Source organism: Pan paniscus, chromosome 1 (assembly GCF_029289425.2).
Source record: "Pan paniscus chromosome 1, NHGRI_mPanPan1-v2.0_pri, whole genome shotgun sequence".
In the NCBI taxonomy this organism is placed as follows: domain Eukaryota; kingdom Metazoa; phylum Chordata; class Mammalia; order Primates; family Hominidae; genus Pan; species Pan paniscus.
Genome location: NC_073249.2, coordinates 182,553,122 through 182,576,391, shown reverse-complemented (window position 1 = coordinate 182,576,391; position 23,270 = coordinate 182,553,122). Strand labels below are relative to the sequence as shown.

General features: G+C 52.2%; 1 protein-coding gene across 14 annotated transcripts in view; it reads right to left on the bottom strand.

The window, feature by feature from the left end:
• The window catches only part of ERI3 (ERI1 exoribonuclease family member 3), a 133,793-nt gene that overhangs the window by 10,470 nt on the left and 100,053 nt on the right, over nt 1-23,270 (bottom strand). For 6 of the 14 annotated variants that reach the window (XM_063608028.1, XM_063608050.1, XM_063608051.1 and 3 more), the window contains 2 exons: nt 15,500-15,599; nt 9,464-9,629 (listed from right to left, as the gene is read on the bottom strand). The exons of 2 other annotated variants lie outside the window; for them this stretch is intronic. In XM_063608028.1, the coding sequence (XP_063464098.1) occupies nt 9,472-9,629; nt 15,500-15,599 (258 nt within the window). In that variant the 3' untranslated portion in view covers nt 9,464-9,471. The remainder of the gene's footprint in view (nt 1-9,463; nt 9,630-15,499; nt 15,600-23,270) is intronic. 6 more of the 14 variants (XM_003812817.4, XM_055093967.2, XM_055093976.2 and 3 more) reach the window with 1 other exon arrangement.

The following is a 23,270-nucleotide window of genomic DNA, read 5'->3' as shown; positions in this document are numbered from 1 at the left end:
CTAAGAAAGGCATTCTATGAGTATGGCTTGCAATATAAGTTGACTAAACACCCCTCAGTTCCACAAAATCATCAGACTATTCAGACTTCTTCTTTCTTTCTGCCCTGCATTATCGGCATGTGGTTTCCAATCCTCAGACTATTTCATAGTCCAAAATAGCTCCTGGAGCTCCAACCATCAAATCCACATTCCAGGAAAAAGAAAGGGGGAAGACGGGAAAAGGCAAGAATAGCGTATTTCCCAGCTGAGCTGTTTCCCTTTAAGTATCATTCCTGCAAGTCCCAGACAACACATTTCCTTTTGTTTCACCGGCCAGAGCTCAGAGACATGGCTGTACCTAGCTGTCTGGAAAACTAAAAACGTAGTCTTTTAACTAGGTACACACTGATTATTATACAGCGGTTCTATAATTATACAGGGGTTCTATTTAGTGAAAAAGAAGGGAAAAGTCATAGTTTCTGTCCTAGCAACGTAACTGACATGTCTGCCTTTGGAGCCTGGATTGCATGGTCCATCATTTCAGTCTTTTTCTTGCCAATCCTCAACTCTCTTATTCCCTTTTCCTTGTCACCCTTGCCTGGAAAAACCCAGACTCTGCCTTCTCTGTGCCTGCCACCTGGAGCGTATGACTAGAGAAAATCACAACCATATAGACTAGTGCCACTTACAAAATCAGAGTCATCAGCCTCAGCTGGGTATATAAAACTGCCCAGCCAATCTCCAGTGTTCCTGATCAGTGTGCACTCTCTCTCCCTTCACCCCTAGTGACAATTTCAAGTTTCTCTACTTTCCACAAATCTCAAATCCCCTGCCCTCAACATCACCCCAAACCCCTCACCCATGCAAACAATCTTATCTCCTATTCCACAGGAGCCACACAGAAGCCACTCTCCTGAGTTTGCCCCAGTCCTCTCCTCCTGTCACAAGAGAGGGCCAAGCCTGATGTCACTTTCTTTTTTTCTTTTTTTGAGATGGAGTTTCACTCTGTCGCCCAGGCTGGAGTGCAATGGTACGGTCTCGGCTCACTGCAACCTCTGCCTCCCGGGTTCAAGCGATTCTCCTGCCTTAGCCTCCAGAGTAGCTGGGACTACAGGCTCTTGCCACCACGCCCAGCTAATTGCCTGATGTCACTTTCTAAGCCCATCCCTCCACTCCAGCTGGGTAGGGTCCAACCCAGAATCCAGGCCTTTTCAGGGTCCACACATTATTGAGTACTCCTATTTCCACTGATACAGCTTCACTTTTTTCTTCTGCATTGGTTCCTTCACATTAGCATGTAAATATATTAATTCTCTCCCATCTTGGGAGTAAACAAGTCTCCCTTTAACTCCCTTTTCCATTGGCTAGTACCCAATCTCTCCTCCCTTTTAGAGGCAAACTTCAGAGTTGTTTACACTCAAGATCTTATTTCCTCATCTCCTACCTTGCGATCTGATCACTGCTCTATCAACACTGCTTTCTCTAATGATCCCTATGACTCATGAGGATGAAGCTTTTCAGGTTTTGATTGATAGACAATTGGTGAACAATCCACTCCTTGAAGCTCTCTTCCCTAGGCTTCAGTGACCCACTCTCACTTTTCATGCAATTCTCCTTGGTTCCTTTGAACACTCCCTTTCTTTTGATCACCTCGTAGATATGGATGTTGCTCAGAACTGTCATTGGTCTCTTCCCTTCTCACTCTCTCTCCGTGGGCAAACTTATCCCCTCCTGGAGCTTTAATTACCATATATTTTCCAATAATTTCTAGGAGCTTTAATTACCATATATTTTTCAATAATTTCTAAGCCCATGTTCCCATTACCAACATCCTGGTCCAGGCCACCATCATCTCCCATCTAGGTAACGGCAGTGCCCCTGCCAATCTTTCTTCCATGGTGTCCTTTTAAACCACCAATCTGGTCATTTCACTCCCTGTCTTAAAACCCGGGCTGGGCGTGGTGGCTCACGCTGTAATCCCAGCACTTTGGGAGGCTGAGGTGGGCAAATCACGAGATCAGGAGTTCGAGACCAGCCTGGCCAACATGGCGAAACCCCATCTCTACTAAAAATACAAAAAATTAGCTGGGCGTGGTGTCACCTGTAATCCCAGCTACTCGGGAGGCTGAGGCAGAACAATCGCTTGAACCCAGGAGGCGGAGGTTGCAGTGAGCCGAGATCACATCACTGCACTCTAGCCCGGGCAACAGAATGAGACTCTGTCTCAAAAAACAGCAACAGCAACAATAACAACAACAAACCCTTCAATGAACCTGGAGCAGAAAAAGAACATTAATGGAAACACTGGTGAAATTAAAATAAGGCTTTTGAGACAGGGTTTCTTTCTGTTGCCCAGGCTGGAGTGCAGTGGCGTGATCTCAGCTCACTGCATCTCCGCCTCCCAGGTTCAGCCGATTCCCATGCCTCAGCCTCCCAAGTAGCTGGGATTACACGTGTGTGCCACCATACCCGGCCTAAGAGGCCCTTTAATGTAGCACAGTACCAATGTTAATTTTCTGGTACTGATAACTGTATTGTGACTATGTAAGATGTTAACATGTGGGAAAGCTGGGTAAGGGATACATAGAAACTTTCCTACAAATGTAAAATTAATTCAAAGTAAAAAGTTTAAGAGTCAAAAATTAAAACCACCACCACCAGCACCACTTCCAGTGGCTCCTCACCGCTCTCAGGACTGCTCAGCTAATCCCCATTAAGTTCAATATTGCCACCTTGCCTGACTCAGCTCCCAATGCATCCAAACCCCTTTATAAAAGTCTGAGTTCTGGACCTGTTTACATCTCTGGTCTCATCAGTCCCACTCCCCTGTTGTACAGCCAAATTCAGGCTCATTTGCACCTTGAGTTTTCAAGTCCTCACTTCTCACCTGGCTCATTGCCTTCACCTCTCAGGACCCAGGCTTGCTAGTGCTTCCTCTAGGTGCCTTCCCCCCATCCCGCCTTTGTGTTAGGAACCTCTTCTGTGTGCTCCCACAGCAGCCAATTCTCCGCCTATCGTAACTGCCTCTCCTTCACCTCCTGCTAGACCATGAACTCTTTGAGGGCACAGATGTTATCCACAGAGACACTCAAGAAATACATACTGAAAAGAAGAAAGGAAGGACTAGAGGAAAAGAAAGAGGGGCAAGATCACAGGCAAACCTACTCCAGCCCTGACATTTGCCACCCAAAGCCTTGACATGCCCAGGCCCTGAAACCCTGTCATGGTCTTTGTCTCCAGCTTCCAAAGCCCTGAAGGTTTCAGGCCCTTCCCCACCTCCGTTCACTTCTAGCATCTTGGTGTCCCCAGGACTTTACTGTGCCAGGAGACTGGCTAGGACCTGAGCTCTCATCTGTCTGGCCAGCCTGTCCTGCAAACCCAGGCAGCCAAGGGTGGCAGTGGTGGTGCTGGGGCGCCCCAGTCCTAGCCAGTGATGCCCTGGAGAAAGGCCTAGCTATGCCTAGGGACTCTGGGAAGGGGGGATGCCCTCCCTAAGCCGTGTCCCACCTGGTAAATATTTCATCCTCAAGCTGCTCAGCTAATCCCTATTAATTTCAATACCACCGCCTTGCCTGGCTCAGCTCCCAATGCATTATTTATCCCCTTTGTTTGTTTGTCGCTAACAGGTGGGCCCCAGCGGAGGCGCTGACTGGGGACAAGCCCACTCTATCACAGTGTGGCTGTGAATTAATCATGAGGACTAATGGGAACCACCTCAGCTCCAGGCACTTCCCTAGCTGCCTCCCCCTGCCCTGGCACCCAGGGGTGGGCCAGGGCCATCTCAACTCAATTTAACTCAATTCAAAGAGCATATTTTATTTACTATCTGCCTACACGTGTCAGACACTGTGCTATGCTTTGGGGATATAAGCCAAATGAAACAGACATTTCTTGCCCTCAGGGAACTTACAATCTAGTGAGGGAGACAGGCATTAAACAACTTTCAAACAAATAATTTCTTAATTACAATTGTGATTAAATGCTACAAATGGGGAGAGCAGGGTGCTGAGAAAAAGTACACGGGGAAAGGGGGACTTGATCAAGTCTAGGAGTCAGGGAAAGCATTCCTGAGGAAGCAAACTTTAAGCTGAGCTCTGAGGGATGAGGAAGAGTTAATTAGGTTGTGGGGTGGAAATATGGGGCTCTGGGGGAAAATAAAGCCACATGGGAAGGCAATAAGGTAAAAGAAGGTGTGGCAGGTTCCAAGAGATGAGGGAAGGGCGTGGAGTGTGGGGAGCAGGAGGAGAGTGGCTTAAGGGGGGCAGGAGAGGGCAGCAGAGGACAGAGGCTGTGAGTCTGTGCCCAAGTAGACAGGGACTCCCCCTAAGCTGACAAGGCTCAGAGTGGGGACACTCTTCCGCCAAAATGATCAAGCTGTCCTGATGGGTCACCATGGAGCCCTCCTGAACACAGGATTTTCACTCACCACCTCCAAAACACACACTCCCACTACCTCTGCCGACTTGAGCACCTGGTGATTTCTTGATGTTGTGCTTGTGGCCTTCTAAGGCTGTCCCTCGTGCTAGGCCCACCTCCTCCAGGGACTCCAGGAGTCCTACTTGCTCTTCTTGCCCACCCTTGAGGTAGTCAAGGGCATTAACCCTCAAATGGGCTGGTCAGGGGACTCAGGGGAGCGCCTGGCCTGGGGACTTGTGAGAAGACCTGCGTGAGCTTCTCAGCATCCTGAAGGCTTAGGTGCTTCCATGGAAGAACAGGGCTGGATCTGGCACCTCAACCCTATGGTAGAACCAGGAACACGGCTGGCAACATTGACGTGCCTCAGCCAAAAGTGCTCACTTCACCTCCCACGAAGGAGCATCTCTCACCTCTGAAGCCCTGGTACTGGCCTGGGCACCCAGAAGACCTCAGCAAACATTTTCTGAATGAATGACTGAACACAGGGAAGGCTCCATCATCTCCCACAATGATCTCTTTCCCAGACACTTCACTCAGAAACTTTTCTAGAAATTTAAATAGATGAAGGAGCAAATATGGGCCAAAGATTTTACAGTTCTTGCTTCCAGTGAGCCTGACAGAGGCCAGCATCAACCCCATTTTCAAGAGGAAGAAACATCCCATAGTGAATGACTTACCTAGTACCACTCAACCTTGAAGGCATGAGCCTTAAACTGAATGAGGTCAGCCCAGCTCCAGGCTCCAGCATATCAAGATATGCTCCCTCTGTGGGTATTTCCCCAGGCACCCTAGCTCTCTAGAACAATCCTAAAAGGCACCTGGTTTATGAACTAGGTGCAGCTCTGCCAGGGCAGAGGCCTCACTGTGCACATGCTCAGGGTTTGTAATTCTATTCAAAGTGGCCACTTTGAAAATCCATATGTCTCCAGGCTCCCTGTACATCATGGTGTCAAGTCTTGGAGCAGAGGCATCCATCAGGGGCTCCCGAAGGCCACGGTCTGCATGCCCACGTGCCTGATCCCACCCACGTGCCTGGCCTTGGCTCCCGGCGGCCGGCAGCACTACCTTGTCCTGTGCACAGGCTCACTGTAGCCCTAGCCCGTCTGCTTGGCCCTGTCTTACCCTGGCCTTAGACTCCTCTGGGTGCCCTGCCTCACCCCTGCCCCAGAATACCTCCTTGGCCCTACGCGGCCTCTGCTCTTCTCTCTTGGAGCCAGGCAGCCAGCACGGAGGCAGCCTCGATAACTCGCTAACGTGCTGCCCATGCTGTTCTTAAAAATTTATGACTGTGCAACATGAAAAATCCGGCTGAGGAGCCATCATTAGCGGTGCTGCCTCCCTCCCCCACCAGAGCCACCCTCGTAAATTGAGATTTATGGCTGCGGCAGGCGGGGCGGGGGCGTGTGCAGGCAATGAGGATGTTGTGGGGGAGACAGGGAGAGACCAATGAGGCAGCCGCGGGGCCAGGGGCTCCCCCCTGCGGCAGCTCCGGTTTATCGCAGGCTGCAGTGATAATCCCTGCAGAGAGTAAGGGCCGGCCTGGGTGTCAGCGCAGCGCTAGATCCCGCCTAGCAGTGGGACGGGACAGGTCGGGGAGGGGCCTAAACCAATCACCGGCTCCTTTCGGTGTATAGGGCCAGATCTTGAGGTGCCAGGTTCCAAGCAAAGGCCTTTAGGGAAGAAGCATCATCGTTGCGGAGATCACAAGGCTTGGCCACCGGAGTCAGCTTCTCCCACCAGAAGCATCTGGGTTGGGCTGACTGTCCTATCCCAACCCAAGAGTGACGGGGAGGCAGGAAGGATGCCTGAGAGCCTCCTCTCCCCTTCCTCTGGTAAGATGGGCCCATGGAAGGGATATTCACAGCGAGAGTATAGGACTGAACCCCATCACATAGCCTGCCCCCACAGAGGCCAGACTGGGGCTGAAAGGAAAAGGAAGTGATCCCACAGCCTGCATCTACCCTGCAGGAGGAGGGGAGGAAGAGTCCCCTCCTCCTCCTCCCCTGCTCACTTAGCCCTGTCAGCCAGGCCATTATGAAATTGGGGTTTCATTTACAGACTAATTAAACATTACAGCTTGTTCACAATTACAACGCGGGGATGAGGGAGTAACTAATTACGGAAGAAATGAGCTAACATTTATCTCTGCTCCCACCCTCCCTCTCCCCACTGCTGCCCCCTCCCCCCCCCAATCCAGCTTCCTCCCACTCCCTGGTCACTCCCAACTCTAGGCTTATTTCCTAGGGTGGGAGACTGGAAGGGGCCTGGTAAACCCCAGCCCTGGACATAAGATCTAACTGCTATTCTTAGCTATTCTGGGAGAGGGGCTTAAGAACTCAGGGCCCTGTGGCAGGGGACAGTAGGTGCTTATGTGCAAGACCCTGTGGGTATGGCCTGTGATGGTATGGCCTGTGATGGTATGTGTGGCTATGATATCTGGTGTGGGGGTCTGCTCTGGGGTGTGTGACACTGCTGTGGGGCTGCAAGACTCTGCGTTATCTCCATCTTGTGGCAAAAGGTCTTGATGTGACTGCTGCAGATCACTGTGTGATGGGATATGAGTGTGAATGAATCACACCCTCAACCCTCAGCCCCAGGCCAGGATAGAAAAGAACTAAGCGGCTGCAGGAGGTGATGGTTAATGCAGGCCTGGGATATGGCCCCGAGAGCCCAGAGTCCAGAGCCCAAATTCCTGCTGGGAGGCCGCATTCACTCTCCTGCCTCAGAAGCAAGAGGGGCAGGGTTACCCTGCCCTGGGGCTCAGCTGGCCTGGCCTTGGCCTCTTGCCAGATGTTCCCTCTGGGGCCCAAGGAACCTCCTGGGGGCCTGGGGTGCCCCCTGTGGGCAGGAATCCTGGGGTCTGGCTGGCCTGCCGCAGGGTTTAATAATAGTAACAGTGAGTGTAAGCGTTTCCATCCTTCCTGTCTTTGGGCAGAAGAAAGGAAAGAGGAGGGAGAGGAGGGAGTGGAGGGAGCCGGCTGAAGGGAGGCTTTGAGGCCTCAGAACTCACATCAAACGGCAGGATCTGGGCCTAATTGTCTGACCCCTGCCCCTGCCTTCAATCAGCTCTGCGGCTCCCCGCCCGCCCCTTGCCTAACTAGCAGCCATGTTCTCCTCATTAGGACAAGCTCCCCTTTCACACGTGTCCCTGGACATGTCTCCAGCACTCCCAGCTCCCAGCCCTGCCTGGTGGGAGGGTACAGCAGGGACCCAGTTTTGGAGGGGCCTCTGGGACAGCTATACCCTCAGCCACCACAGCAGGCTGGCTTGGGCTACACCAGCCCCTCCTTGAGCTACATGGGCCTGGAGGCCGTGTGCTGGGACACACTTCTGCGCTGGCTCAGCTGCTGGGTACATTCTGTCCTCTGTGTGTCCTTCTTGCTACAGCCCAACTGTCTCACACACACAGCTCCTGAGAGCAGGGCCTATTTGATTCCAGTCCCCTTTGGCCTGGTTCAGCCTGGCTTGGGCTGGTTTAGCCTAGTAGGAGGTCTGAGTCAGGGTCTGTGTTCACAGGCTAGTAGCTGAATGAACTTCTCTGCCTACGGCACAAGGATGGCTCTCTTAAATGGATCCAGGCGTGGTGACATGTCGCGTGTCTGCAGCTGGTGGAATGGAAGGAAAGCAGTACTCATGGTGGTGAAGAACTCCAACCCTAGACTAGGAGAGATATGTTCAAATTCCTGCTCTCTCACTTCCTTGCTGAGCAGCAATCGGTCATGACAACCTTCTGGACCCTCAGTTTCCTCACATCCAGTAGAGATGACAGCCCTTATCACGGGGTTTGAGAATTCAATGAGAGAACAGATATAAAGCCCTCTGTACTAATACCTGGCCCTCAGCAAACGTAGAATGACACTGGTGTGATTCAGACCAGACCAAACAAATTCCCCTCTCTGCAGGCCACAGGCCCCACTTTGCCCAGTGGGGCCTAGGCCTGGTCAGTAGTGTCCAGGATGGGAGGAGCTAAGAGGAAGGGTCCAGAACCCTGCAGAAGGGTAGGGGCAGCCCCAGGGGGCACAGCTAATACTGAGGACAGAGCACCTATGCTGGAGCCAAAGCATAGGGAGGGATGTCCCACAGTAGCTGCAGGTGGAAGGGCAGGGCCCAGCTTAAGGAATGTCAGTTGGCATTAGGTCAGATGGGGTAGGTCAGCAGGGCTGGCCCATGAAGTGTGGATTGTCCCATGAGTACTGTGGGCCTGAAAGAAGGGGCTGCTGTGAATGCCACTGGAGTGAAAGCTGTCTGTGCCACTCTAGGGATTGATTCTCAGGGTACCAGGAACTGGGGGAGGGGCTGGCCTGGTCTGGGCCCTGACATTGTCTCTCACCTTAAACCAGTGGTAATGACTTGCAAATATTGATGAAAACACAAACTACAGATATTGTGTTTTCGGGGAGTGAAGGTGGGGAGAGGGGATAAGGAGGAAAATAAACTGAAATGAAGTCCGGTTATCTCCCATCTGTGGCTGCTCCTAATCCCCCAGCCCACAGGAATCCAATGCAGTCCCTTATCTGCCCTGTCAATCACTCAATCACCGCCCAGTGCTTGGTGGGCACCGCACGCCCTCACACACACTCAAACACATGCTCACACATGCACACACGTGCACACACTTCACTGACTCTTGCTCTAACACTCCCACCCACCCCCAGCCCATTACTCCTCTGAGCAGGAGCAGCCAGCACGCTGGTCCTGCCAGATGGATGCAATTTGCATAATATCAGCAGCGGAGGCTGCAAGATCACCAGGGGTCAGGGCGCTGACATCCCCGCACAGTCTATCTGCAAGTGCTAATTTGGCCGGCATTGATCTGTCTTTCTGATTTCTTTGTCATTTAAGTCTGCGATGGTTTGACAGGAGATAGAGAGAGAGACAAGGGGAGGCGAGGCCGGGGCCTGGGGCTAGGAAGGTGGGGAAACAAAGATTGTATTTCCTAAAGAATCAAACACACATAACACATACATACATACATACATACATACATACATACATACATACATACAGGAGAACCTTCTTCCATCCATCTGTCCATCAACTCACCCACCCATCTAGTCCATCAACTCACCCATCCATCTAGCCATTCTTCCATCTATGGTTGCTACTGAAGAAGAGTCTGGTGTCTGGCAAGAACCAATTCCTCAGATGTCTCTGGGGCTCCAAGGGGGTCAGCTCAGGAAGGAAGGAGCCAGCACCCTCTCCCCAGGCACTATCCAGGCAGGCCAGTGCAGACCCTGTCAATGATGGGAGAGTTAACCCTTCTCATGACCATCCATCTCCCTAGCTTCTCACTTTCTTAGGGCCACACCAGAAAGAACTGGATGGGAGGGGGCAGTAGTGTACAGTAGTACTGTGCTCTGCCCTTCCCCACAAGGCAGCTGGGCTGACTCCTCCCCTCCCAGCCCTGAAGGTGGCCAAAGCTGGGGGAAGCAGGCAAGGTACCTCTCTGGAAGGACATCAAGGTCTGTAGAGGCCTCACATCAATGCATCACCACTCAGGTCATCTGAAGCCCAGAAGACTTCATGAATCTCACTGATTCTGAGGCTCTCTAGTTGAGCCAGAAAGTCCCACATCCTATCAGATCTAAATGCTACCTCCTAAACCCTCAGCCAAGGTCCTCACATTCTTCCTTGCCTTGAGTGGGGGTCCCCCACAGGAATGGGGACACTGCCGGGCTAGATGTCATGGAGAAAGGGGATGGGAGGAGAAGACTGCAGCTCTGGGAAGCAAGAACCCTCTGCAGAGAGGTGGACATGGTCACTCTGTCAAGGGATGCAGAGGGGCTTGAGGCTTCCCAGAGGTGCAAGGCCCCCTCCCCCAGGCCACAGTGGCTCTATCTTGGTACCACCCCCTTTCCTTGCCTATGGCAGCAGGAATAGGGTGATCAGAAGGAACTCCCTGCTGGGCAAGAGGGGGGCTGGCGTTTGGTGTGTGCTAATCCTGGGCCCGAGGTCTTCAGAGGGACCCGGGAAACTTCAAGGAGGGAAGGCAAAGCTGTACTGCAGACGAGCTCATTAGCCAGCACCCCCCCCCACCAACCCCCCCCAACGAGGAGGAGGGCGGGCAGCCCAGTGAGCGTGGCGGCAGAGGCGGCAGAGAAAAGGCTGTCACTGTCCTTTCTTCCTTTTGGTAATAGCGTCTCCCTGAGCCGACGATTCTCCCGCAGTGACACCTCTCATGGGCACTAATGAGATCTGTGTCACAGAGCTAATGCGTTCTGACTGGACTCTTGATAGACACCCCACTCCTTCAGGGGAGACCACAGGCCAGCCCACTGCCCCCCTGGGGCCCAGGCCCCCACCCTGCCACCTGCCAGCCCAGCTCTCTTGCCAAACAGTTCTGGGTAGCAAGCTCTTGAGAGTCCACTTGGTTTCTGGCCATGCCACCTGTACCACAAGCCTCAGCGGGATCCTTCTCCATCCCAGAGCAGAGGGGACAAGCTCCTAGGCAGGACCACCCAGCCGGGCATCAGGGAAGGTTCCAGTTACTCTCCTAGGCAGCTGAAACCAGCAGTAGTCTGTGAGGCCTCCAAGTTACAATAGCAGGTGAGATTTTACTGACATTTCCTGTGCAGATTTCCAAAAAAGAAGGGAAGGAGGCCCAGGCCCTGCCCTTAGAGAACCCAAGTACGTAGGGCCAGATCATTACCTCTGACAAATTATAATAGGGCCCAAGTGTCTGTTTTGAACACTCATACTGGGAGGGCCAGGCGAGATTCCCAGAGGAGGTGGCCCCTGGAAGATTAGCAGAACTTTCCTGGGCCATGAGGCAGAGAACTGAAATCACAAAGAACCGTCAGGGCCAGAAGGAGGTCAGATGCCAACAATTGCAGGTCCCTGGCTCAGGGTGACTGTAGCAGCAGAGAGAGAGTGGTGATGCTGCCTTTGCTTTCTTCCTCAGCTGCTGCTACCGAAGGTCTGTTCAGGCCTGCGTGTTTCACTTGACGCTGAGGGAAATGAGGGAAGCAAGCTTGTTTTCTTCCACATCGTCTCTATTGGTAGCGCAAAGCCCAATACCAAAAGGGTGCGTCATAGTTCCACAGTGATAACAACACAGGCTCTGCACTCAGATGGGCTTGGGTTTGAATCCTGGCTCCTCAACCAACTGGCTGTGTGACCTTAGGCAGTTCACTTCACTGAGACTCAGTTTCTTCATCTATAAAATGGGAATGATGATGCCTGCCTTCATAAGACTGTTGTGAAAACTAAATTAGTTAACATAAAGTGCTTCCAAATAATATGAGTGCTTACTGCCCCTTTGCTGAAATGAATGAAGAACCACTCAGCAGTCCCCTGTGGAGGCTGCTCTCCCTCAGAGCCTGTGGTCCAAACTAAGGATGCTGACAGAGACCATCGGCAGCCCTGGAGTCAGCAGTTCTAGATGCATGCAGGCCCTACTCACCACAACCTGCTCTGGCACCATGCTGTTCACCAGTCTCCCAAGGCCAAATCCGCTACCCCAGGAGGAAGTGCCCTCCCCTGACTATGATGTCACGCTGACAAGCCTCCAGCAGCCTTTCTGTCCAGTGCTGCATCACCTCCGGACCCTCCTTGGCCATCCCTAAACCTGACTTCACCCTCAGTCCCCAGGGCCAAGCCCACGACTCCATTTGTGAGCTCTGTGGTGGCAGAGCACTGTGTCTGCCATTGTTACCAATACATTTCTAGCACCTACCATGGTTCCTGATATATGGTAGGTCCAAGGTAGTGTGTACTGAATGAAAGAAAGTTTCACCTGGTGTCCTACCTCTATTTCCAGGGCCGATGCACTCTTGCTTACCTTGCTGCCCCTCCCCTTCAGCCTCCTTGTCTGCAGTCTCTCCTCACTAGTCCTTCCCCTACAAACTATGAGCATCCTCTGACTGAAGCCAACACTGACCATGTAACTCCCCTGCCCAAAACACTCCTACAGCTTTCCCACGCACAACCATCCTAGTAGCCCCCTCCCCTACAGCCTGAGCCCCTTCCCCACACCCGTCACCCCAAGTCTGCCTCCGTGTTCTCTCAGCACCTCCACACCACCCATGCCACACCCCTGTGGCACTGCAGGAGGACTGAGCAGACCCTGGACATGGCTCAGCTGTGGGATCTGCAGCACCCTTGCCTGGAAGCCACCCAGTGCTGCCTTACCCCCCCCAGCCAATACACATACCACTCCCCACTCCAGGCTGGCAGCTCCTCACACAGTTAATTAGCACCATGTCACTAAGGACCAGCCTGAGTGGCCAGTGACAGGAGCTGACCTCTGACCCCCAGGGCTGGGAAGCAGTCCACATCAAACTCTTACAGCGCGACCCTTTTAGCACGCACAGTAACTCGGGGCATCGCCAGCTGAAGCTCATTAAAGCTGTCTCTTTGGTGCGAGGGCCATTAACCTCACTGCTCAAAACCCACGCCTCCCCTTCCCCGCCTCTCCCAGCCCAATTAATGCCCTGCATCCTCCCTCCCTTCCAAGCACCCTCACCCACACCTCAGAGCCAGCCTGGAGGTGGCAGGGCAGCCCTCTTCATTCAAAGACTACAAAGACCAAGTGTCAAGAAGCCCAGTGTCCTGGGGAGCCACTGGTGCTGGCAACAGAGTAGGGAGCCCCTTCAGCCCCGTGGTGTGTCCAGCACTGCATGAACACTTTCCCCAGGGGACTCACTGAGCCTTCCCAACAACCCAGAGAAGCAGGTGGCATTGTCCTTCATCTAAGGTCACAGGGTTCTGGGTGGAAGAACCAGAACTACTTCTGGCTCCAAAGCCCTTACTCCATTGTCACTCAGAGCCTTGGGCTGCCCCATAGGGCCCAGCCAGATAAAGAAACCTTCTCTGAAAAAGGAAGGGACACCTCACAGGTCCTAACCTAGGGTCAACAGGTGAACAGACAACAGGGGCATTGCTGAGTCTCAAGAAGCACAAAGAGTGGGAACGAGGAACCCCTTCTCACACACACACCCTGGGATAGATGATAGAAGGGGCACCCAGATAAAGTATATGTGGGGTGCATTAACCCAGGCTGTCCCTAGCCCCCAGCCAGTTCTTCCTTCCCTGGACCAATGCAAGTCTTCTCACTGGTCCTCTTTGGTTCCTCCCTTTCCCATCACTCTTTCATTGATTCATTTACTCACCTACTCATTCATTCAACCACCCATATGCATTTATTGAGCACCTACTAAGAACTAGTTTTGTGCAACACAAACTGCCTCATTGATTCTGAATCAGGGCTTTGATCACGTCATTCTCTCACTCACAAACCTCCTATGTCTCCTCAAAACTGCAGGAAAAGTCCACACCCTTTAACCAGGCATTCAAGGCCTGCTTATATCTCTGTTTATTTTCTAGCTGCTTCCTAACCCAAATTTGCCACTCTAGTCATGGGAAGCTTCTTGTAGGTGTCTGAACTTGTCCTCAACACACTGGGTTTCTCATGCCCACAGGCCTTTCTACTGAGTCCTCCTATCTAAAATACCCTTCCCCCATTTTTCTGCCCAGCAAACTCCTATTCATCTTTCAAAGATCCCAATTCAAGTGTCCTCTTCTCTAGGAAACTTCCTGCTGAACTCCCAGGCATATTACACTGCTGGGTTTGGCGTCTTCTCTAGATTGTTTGGAAAACATCTGTGAAACATCTATGCGAGGGAACAGCAGTTATGGTGGAGCACCCCCACTTCCCCAGGCCTGTTGGTCACTTCCTCTTAGCCTGTGCCCTGGGAAACCCTTGAGATGTCCCAACAAGAATATGGGGGCATCCCTCCTGGGGTGAGATGCCCCCATATCACTACCTCTTAGTGAGAGGTAACTGAAAAAGTAGAAGCTACTTGGCAACTGAGGAGAGGGAAAACCACCTTTGGGGCAACCCAGGTGTTTTCTGTCACAGCCCTTAGTACCCTGGGTGGCAAGCACCTATTTCAGTCCCTGTCTCTTCCCAGGATGTGAGCTCACTGAGAATAGAAACTTCTACTTAGCATGCCCAGCATCCACAAGGTACCAGTGAATGTCTGGAATGGATAAAGGATCTACTCTGAAGGAGGTGACTGGGTCCTTTGGTCCTGGTATTCTCTCTCCAGTCACCCCCCACAATGATGCGACCCCAAAGGCTCACAGGTTGTGGTAATGTCAGCACACTGCCCAGAGATACTCTGGCTCCTCCCCACTTGGAACAAGGCCTATGCTTGGTCAGGTGCCCCACCTGAGAGCATCTGCATGCACACATGTGCATATGCAAACAAAATAAGATATACAGAACTGAACAGACACACCTGACAGATACACACACAGACTGGTAGCTGCTTCCACACAGACTCATGCCCTCAGAAAAATACAGATATACTGTTACACGCTCCCCAACAGACATGTATAATCATGGACACATTATACTCTGAGTCTGACACAGAGACATACAGCTAAAGGTGTCACACATATGCAGACACACAGATACAGACAGATAACATATTCATACTGATAGATCAGAAACTAACAAAACCTCCAACTGCCTGGAATCACAGCCACTCCAGTTTCCTTCCAAACAAGAATCCCCTTGAGGGTATACCCCCATTTGGTACCCCAAGTGGACCCCCTCAACCCAGGCACCGCTCAATGGAGGCTGCTGCTCCTGCGGGGGAGTCAATACCCTGTGGACGGAGTCATCGGTCAGAAGGACCCCGACTAATTAAAAGCTGGTGAGGTTTAAATAATTCATCTCCTTAACTCCCATTGATCGTCCAGTTTAGTGGCCACAGACTTGAAACAATATTAAACAGCCTCCTCCAGCTCCATGTGGGGTGGGTAAGCTGACATGTCCCCACCCGCTGAGGACATTGCCCACTAGAGATGCAGCCAGTGAAGGGGGACCTTGGCCTGAGTCCAAGGCCACCTGTGACTCACCGAAAGCCCAGACCCCAGCCTCCTCCAAAATACCACTTTGAGTGGTGAGTGGTGCCTTCCAGTGATCCCATTCAGTAATTTTCTCATGCCACCCCCCTTCCGCCATCCCCCCACCTATGTAGAGAGCCCTGTTGGGGCACTGAATGAGCCATGGAAACTCTCTATGTGCCTGGGGACTGGGGCACGCGGGCAAGGGACGATGGATGGAGCTGCCGGGGGAATATGCGAAGGGACTGACCAATGCCGCTGTGGGGCCGGCCTATGTGTTGCAGGCTGAGGCCCTTGTTCATGTCTAGAAGTCCATTCTTGGGCCAGCAGCCCATGGCGAAGCTGTAAGCCTGGAAGACAGGAGGCAAGTGGTTAACGGAGGCCCTGACCCTCTGAACCAACCCCACTCACAAGGTCTTCCCCCCACCCCCCAAATCTTTCCAACAAGGAATCCCTCTCATAATGCCATCTCGTGAGAGTCCCTTCTCCACCCAGGTCCTCCCCCAACCCAGCAGAAACTCCCTTCCTTCTCCAGAGTGCCTTTTCTCCTGGGCTTCTCCCCATCTGAGTCCCTGGCCCTCAACGGGTGCCCCTCACCAGGACTCCTCTCTAAGGAGTTCCCGTTCACTAGGCTCCTCCTTCTCAGGAGCCCTCCTCTCACAAGGGCATACCTGCACCTTGCACCCCTCCTTAGGATCTCCCCTTTCCGGAGCCCCCAGCACTTTGCTGGGCCTCCTCCTCACAGTATTACTGTTCACAAAGACTAGCTTCAGGCAGGACCTTGGAAACCAGTGCATCCAAACTGCACTCCACAGACAGAAATGTTGAAGTGAGAGCTGGCCAGCAAGGTGCCATGGTCAAGGTGCTTTTGACCACAAGCAGGCCAGGCTATGGAAGGATCTGGGAGCTTTGTGGTGGCTCAACTGAGGAGAGGAGTAAGGTCACTTGGTCAACTCAAGCAGCTGGGAGGGGTGTACATGGGTCGTGTGTGTGTATGTATGTGTGTGAGAGAGAGTGTGTATGTGTGTGTGTGTGTGTGTGTGGTAGGGGGAGCAGATGCTCTGCTGAAGGTCAAGTGCTCACTTATGCATATTCAAAGCGGCCACCCATCGATCTGTACTTAATTGTTTTCCTGGGGTTGGGGAAGGAAGTGCTGGGGGCATCGATCTGCTCAGGCCCCAGCACTCCATTGCCCCCCCTCCATCCCCTTCCCTCACCACCTGGCTGCCAGCAACCTCCACCTCGGGGGGGACACATGGCAGCTCAGGGGCAGCGCCTTCCCTTACAGTCCCTTTTAGCCACGACTGACCTGATGCCACAGATGAGGAAACTGAGGCCCAGAAAGAAGAGACTTAACATAGGTTAGATCACTATGAAGTAGCCAAATAGGATTTAATTCCTGCTCAGCCTGTTAACCAAATCCTGGGCTTCTCCGGGTAGGCCTGGTAGCTAGTCAGGCCTTCAAACATTACCCATCCCCTCACTTTAGAAGTCCCCAAACACCAGGCTGCCCTTCTACCAGTGGCAGGACAGCGTACAGGGCAGTGGTCAGAATGAAGCTTGGGTGAGTTTCCAGAAGTTGGATAGGGGGTCCAGTGATGGAACCAAAGTGACTGCCAGCTGTGAGTAGATGAGCACCGCAGTGGTCCAGCCCTTTGCTAGTCCCAGGAGGTCTCCATCCCACTAACACACGGGGGAGAGGGCCCAGCACAGGGTCAGAAACACAAAATGGGAGGCTGCACACAGTGTCTGTGCCAGGGCCCAGGGCCCAGATTCTGTGTCCACCCTTCCTTTCCAGCTGCAGGAACCAACACTCCAGCCCCATGGGTACTAGGAGGCTAGGAGAGAGTGTACTTAAACCTTAGCACCCTCTAAAGCCATTCTCCTTGACCGCAGAGGTACCAGCCACAGCCCAACTTCCCAGCCAGCCTTCCCCCACCCTTTCCCAGGCCACAGCTGAACCCACAAATCAGGGGCTGAGTGTGAGCCTCAAGGACAGGGGAGAAGATGCTGGCCCAGAGCCAAGGCAGAGCTGGGATGGAGGCAGTGAGGGAAGCAGCCAGTGGGTGGTGCATAGCCAGAGGAGCGGCTGAGCCTGGTCAGGGCTGAGGCTGGAGCGCAGTGGGCCAGAGAGCAGTGGTGGCCGCCTTTCAAGTACTTTAAAATCACTTACAAAGGCCGGATTAAACGATCAGAAATTCCATTTAATAGGACAAATAAAGAAATAACAATCTACTCTATCAGCCTGGAGAAGACGAGCTGGATGGGTTTTTTTCCCCTCTAAAAAGGAAAAAGGGAAGGAAGGGGGAAAAAAGAAGGATAATGTGTGTTTACTCAAGCAAAGAAAAAAATATTTAAGTGATGTCGGGGAGAAGATTGCAGTAACTAGTGAAGAATAACATCGTCTACTTTGCTGTCAAATCACACCCGAATTTCAGTAATAGATTCTCGGCTGACACTCAATTCAATTCGAAGGTGATCCTGCTTTATCCCAGCCCATCAAATATTAAACACTTGCATTAGCAGGTGCTGCCGCTTCCCGGCTTAAAGCGACGGGCGGGCGGCAGGGCTGCCGAGGCCCCTCTGCTCTGCTTATGGCTCGGGGACAGGGCAGCTCAACGTTATCTGCACGTCATCCTGAGTCTTATCGCAGCTAAGCGGGAAGACCACTTCAGATAACATTAGATGCTTGCCCCACCGTGTCACCGTGATTAGATTATTATTGTAATTATGACTCCCCAAGATCTTCCACAGACTGGGACGTGTGAAAGGGGGACGGAGGACAGCAGAGCCCAGGAGGGCCAGGCTGGACCAGGGAAAGCTGGGCCCCTGGCAGGAAAGCGAAGGTGCCAGGAGAGGAGGCAACCCGGTCCCGCCTGACAGATGCCTTTCAGGAAGGGCAGTCTGGCTTGTCAGAGCGAGGGCGAGATGAATTGGCGTCTCCACTGCGGCCACGGGTGTCATGCCGCACAGTTTCATATTCCCAGATAAGGCGTGATAACCAACTGCTGCTGTGACATGGCCTCATCCAGCACTTCCTCAGGGGGGGCATGGGGCAGGAGAGGGGGTGGTGCATGCACATGGGTCTGCCAAGCTCCTAATAAGAGGGATTTAATTTTTACAAATGCTGCTTCCAGCGGGACCTTCACATACCAGCCAAAGTCCAAAATGATATTAAAAACGGTTAATTAAAACTGCTCTCCCTCAGCCTGGGCTCTCCCGCTGTTGGCCCTGCTGAGAGCCCTGGCACGTCTTCCCCAGGTACTGACACATGCACCTGCAGAGCCTAACCTTCAGATGTGACCACCAGCCTCACGGGGCCACCCTAAGCATAGTACCAGGGCCCAGCACCTCATGCTCCCCCCAGCTCCTGCCATCTTGGGTACTGCTTAGGCACAGCCAACAGACGCAGATAGCTGCCCACAAAACACAGGTGGTCCCACAGCAACCTGTGCTCCTGCCAACATATGGTCTGCCAACATATGGTCTGGATCCTCACACCTGCTACCCCGCTGCACCTGTAGTCATCTGTGCCCACCACTCACTTTTAAAGCCCATGCCTCTCCCCACAAGATATGCAGGCCATGGAGTGGCCCAAGCGCATATATGCTGGCATGCCACAAATGCATCGGACTTGCCCTCAGGCGACTGCCACACTTCCATTACTTGCTCCCTCCATTCGCCCTCCTTAAGAGATTGGATCTGTCTACAAATCTCAGCAGAGACCTTCCTGGGAGTCCTGATCAGGGTGAGGTGTCAGGGGCTATGTCTCAGAGATTCCGGCTGAGGAGCCACGGCTGGCACTCAGAGACCCATCAGAGCAGGAGGATCAGCAAGGCTGAGCCCTTTGGATTGCCTACAGGGGACAATGAAGACAAGCAGACCCTGGTGAGATTGGAGGAGGCTAGGAAAGCTTCCTGGAGGGAGTGGTACTGGCAGGCTGGGACGGTTTGACAGGTGGCAGGGGAGTACAACATTCCAGACAGAAGGCACAGCAAAGACAAAGGAAAGTGGCATGAGCAAGCACAATAAAGGCTTGGGTGTGGCTGGGACAGCCAAATTAGAGAGGGGAGCCACATCTGAAGGCACTGCCTCTCAACTCTGCGTACCTGGCAGCAACATGGCATCAAGGGGCCTTGTGTCTATCTCTTTACTCCTGCCTGCTCCCTCTCACTGCTCCCTTCCCTCTCCTGCCAGCTTGGGGGAATGGGGGTATGGGGCCCAGAAGCTTTCTGATCTTGATCAGTGTGGGGGCAGGAATCTGCTTTAAGAGCTCTCTCCAAGAGCTTGTGCCCAAGCCTGTTTCCCAAAGCTGCTTCCAAATCCTCTGGGTGCCACTTCTTTGGCTGCATCTCTCTCAGCCATCAGGGTCCACCTGCCCAGCTATGCACAGTCAGCACCTAGCCCCTGGGGTTCCCAGACAGAGGGTGGGGCAGGTAGGAAGATGACTGAGGTGCTCCTGAGTCCTGTCCAGGGCAGGTACTGATGCGAGCCACAGGGACAGGTGGAGCTGGCTGAGGTGAAAGATGCTGGGCCTACCAAGCCAAACCACCTCAGCCCTGTGCCAGGCAGGCACGCACACACTCTTCCCTTCCCCTGGGCTGCTGCAATTTCCATGCACAGGGAAGCAGGTGCCGAGCTGCTCCCGGCTGGCTCTCCCCTCTCGTGGCTCTGCCCGCCTTGGCTGCTGCCCCATTAGCTTAGTGGCCAGCCATCTGCGACGGGCCTGCCGCATAGCCCTGCTGTAGGCGCGGCGGGTGGCCCCCTGTGTAACAGGGAGCTTTGCCATTAGCGCCTTTAATATTCTGACACCTCAGCACAGCCTGCTATTACATGCAAACGCTGATCGCCCTGTGAAATTACATTGCTGGGCCCGCGAAATGGAATCGTGTATAATCAGCCTCCTCCATGCACTGTCAGTCCCATCACAAACACGGCGCCCGGCGGCTTATGGGGGCTTAGCAGCTGCGACAAGTGTATTGGGTTTAATAGATGAAGTAGCCCTCATCGGCTGCAGCATCAGATCCTTCAAAGAGGAAAGAGGCCTCAGCAGCTGCTATGGTGTCTCTGCCCACCCATATACTACCTACCAGGACCCTCAGAGTGGAGTGGACACACAGTGGGAAGGGCTGTGGTTGGGCTAAATGGCTAGAACCCAGCTCAGGCTGCAGACAGAATAGGCTGCTCTGCAACTTTCAGAAAACCCAGAGTTTTGAAGCCTGTGCTAGCACATTCAGCCTATCCATCCCACCTAGAGGTGAGGAGGAGCAGGCCTTTAACCATACCTCTGGATGACTTGTCACCATGCAGGTGATTGCTCAAGACTAGGAGCCAAATCAAACCAACTGCCATTCCCCTAACCCTCAACAGAGATGAAGCTGTGATGGTGATACTCCAGAGGATAGGGAAGAGAAAGTCTGGCAGACACAAATACTACCTAACTCTCTATCCTGACCAACACTTCCACAGCTGGTGAGCCAAATACCTAAGGCCACAGGTAAACACTAGGCTGGAGTATGCCACATATACTTATGGCACACCCAGCAGCCCATGCCTCATAGAAAGGCTCAGTTCTGCCAGCTATTAGCACTATAACTTTGGATGAGTTATTAAACCTCTCTGAGCCTCAGTTTCTTGTACTGCGAGATGGGATGACAGTACTTTCCTCCAGGTATATCTGAGATCACCCAGGACTACTCACTCCCACTGCTACCTCCAGATATTCTTGGTGCCATTGCTCAAAATGCACCTTGCCTTTGAGAATACAGTTCCCTCTCCCTTTCCCAGGGAACCCTTTTCCAGGTTCAGCCTAATACCAGTTGTGGCAGAGTGTATTTTCCTGTGATGGGTTGCAACACTATCTCCCATCTCACATGTTCTTCTTTCACTGTGACTTTGACATACCTACCATCAAGACTAAGTCTCTGTCACCATCCCTGCCCTTCAACACTACTGCAAAAATGCTTAGGCAGCTTCCACCTCAATCACTGGAAAGTTTCCCTGCAGTCTGGGGCTGCTGTGTTAAGTAGTGAGACTGCCTGAAGGTAGCCATGCCATGAGGAAGCCCAAACTAACCCATGCAGAGAGAACACAGATAGAAGCCATGAGACTCGGTGAAGAAAGAGAGAGGCCCAGCCAGCCCGCAACTGCTCTGACCATTGTGCCAGCTCCAGCCACTGCCTGACTATATAACCACACAAGAGATCCTGAGCCAGAACCACATTACCTATCCCCTCCTGAATTCCTCAGTCACAGAAACCATGAGGGATAATACAGTATTTGTTGTTATTTTAAGTCACTAAGTGTCAGGGTGATCAGTTACGCAGCAACACTAACTGGCAAGCCAATACCTAACTCACTCCTGGATATACTCTGCAGATGTCTTCAAATTCTTTCCTGCTGCTTCTATACTATTCTTCCTCTCCCTCTGGGACTTCATTCCAAATCATCATCACTCTGGGTAACTTCAGTATCTACAAGATAACCCAGCCATGGACGTTGCCTCTCAATTTCTTGACTCCCTGTGCTCTAATGAGCTTCTCCTCTACCTATTTCAGTCATCTTTCCCCAGAGCCACCCCCTGAGCCTTGTTATCACCCAGAACTGCCCTCTCTCTGAAATCTCACAAGGACGAATTCCACTCTGGCCCCAGCCTCCTAACCTTCTAGCTTTTGTTTGCTTTCTCCCTCTGCTCTTGCTTCCTCCCAGCCCCCGCCTGCCCCTAGTCTGTCTATCCCCTTTTCGGGCTTCAGTACTTTTCTACTAAGCCTCAACCCTTGAATCTATCACTTCAACCACCCATTCCCCAATTTTTAACACCCTGCCCACTTGTCCTAGAGCACACCTTTTCTGGAAAACCCCAACCATGACTCCATTTCTCCACACTTGCTCTTGAGCTCAACAATGCCAGAAAAAGTCATTCTTATATACAGAAAGTGGTTACTACAGATCCAAGACCACAGCCTTAGCAACCCTCAATGGTACTCACCAACCCTACTGCCTTCCTACTTCCACAAAGATAATAAAGCCACTAGGCAGAGCTCTTTCTGCATGCCCCTTATCTACAAATGCATCTGCATCCTTCCCCACCTGCTCCTTCACCTCCCCTGTTCTAACAGGGGAGACACTACGCTTCTTGTCTAAGGCCAACCCCGTACTTGTGCTTTACAGGCCATCCTTTCCCCACCTCCTCAGGCCCTTGCTCCATCTAGTATCTCTTGTCTTTCTAAATCCTTAACCTCCTCTTCTCTGCTGGCTTCTTCATTAACATTCAAGCATATGCTTAGATTTCTATCACTTTCACATAACTTCTCTGTGTCTTGGTTTCCTCTTTGTAAAATGGGGGTTATAATAGTATCTACCCCATAGAATTGATGTGAGGATTAAATGAGTTACTGTCTGTAAAGTGCTTAAAACACTGCCTGGCTCTCTGAAACCTATGTTAAGTTTTAGATTATTTTTAAAGTTCTATATGCATTTCACATCCTATCCAGCTACTGCTGTTCTCCTGTTAACGACCAACTTCTCAAGACTGCCTCCACTCCCTTCCTCCTTCACTCCTTCACTCCCTGCAGTCTGGTCAAGCTGCCGCCATGCTGCCCCACATCTGTGGACAGTTTCAGATTCTTACCTGCCTTCGCCATTTTGCAGCCTGCTCCATCTCTGAAACCCTTCTCCCTTCTTGACACTCTACTCAGTTTTCCTAGCTCTCTGTCATTTTCCCCACAATCTCCTGTATAGTCTCCTCTGCATTTGGTCATCGTATCTGTGTACTCACCCACTCTGCACTCTCTCTTCCTATTTTTTTCTACATGCTACCACTCTCCTTGGGTTCCTTGGGTGATTTCCTCAAGTCCATTGTCTTCAACCTTTCTAATTTCCAAATCTGTATTTCTTACCCCTACTTGAGTGTCAGACATATATATTCTATTGCCTACCTCGAATCACCCCCTGGATTTCACACAGACGCTTCATTCTCCACATGTTTAAAGCTCATTTCAACATCTCCTCTTCAAACTGCT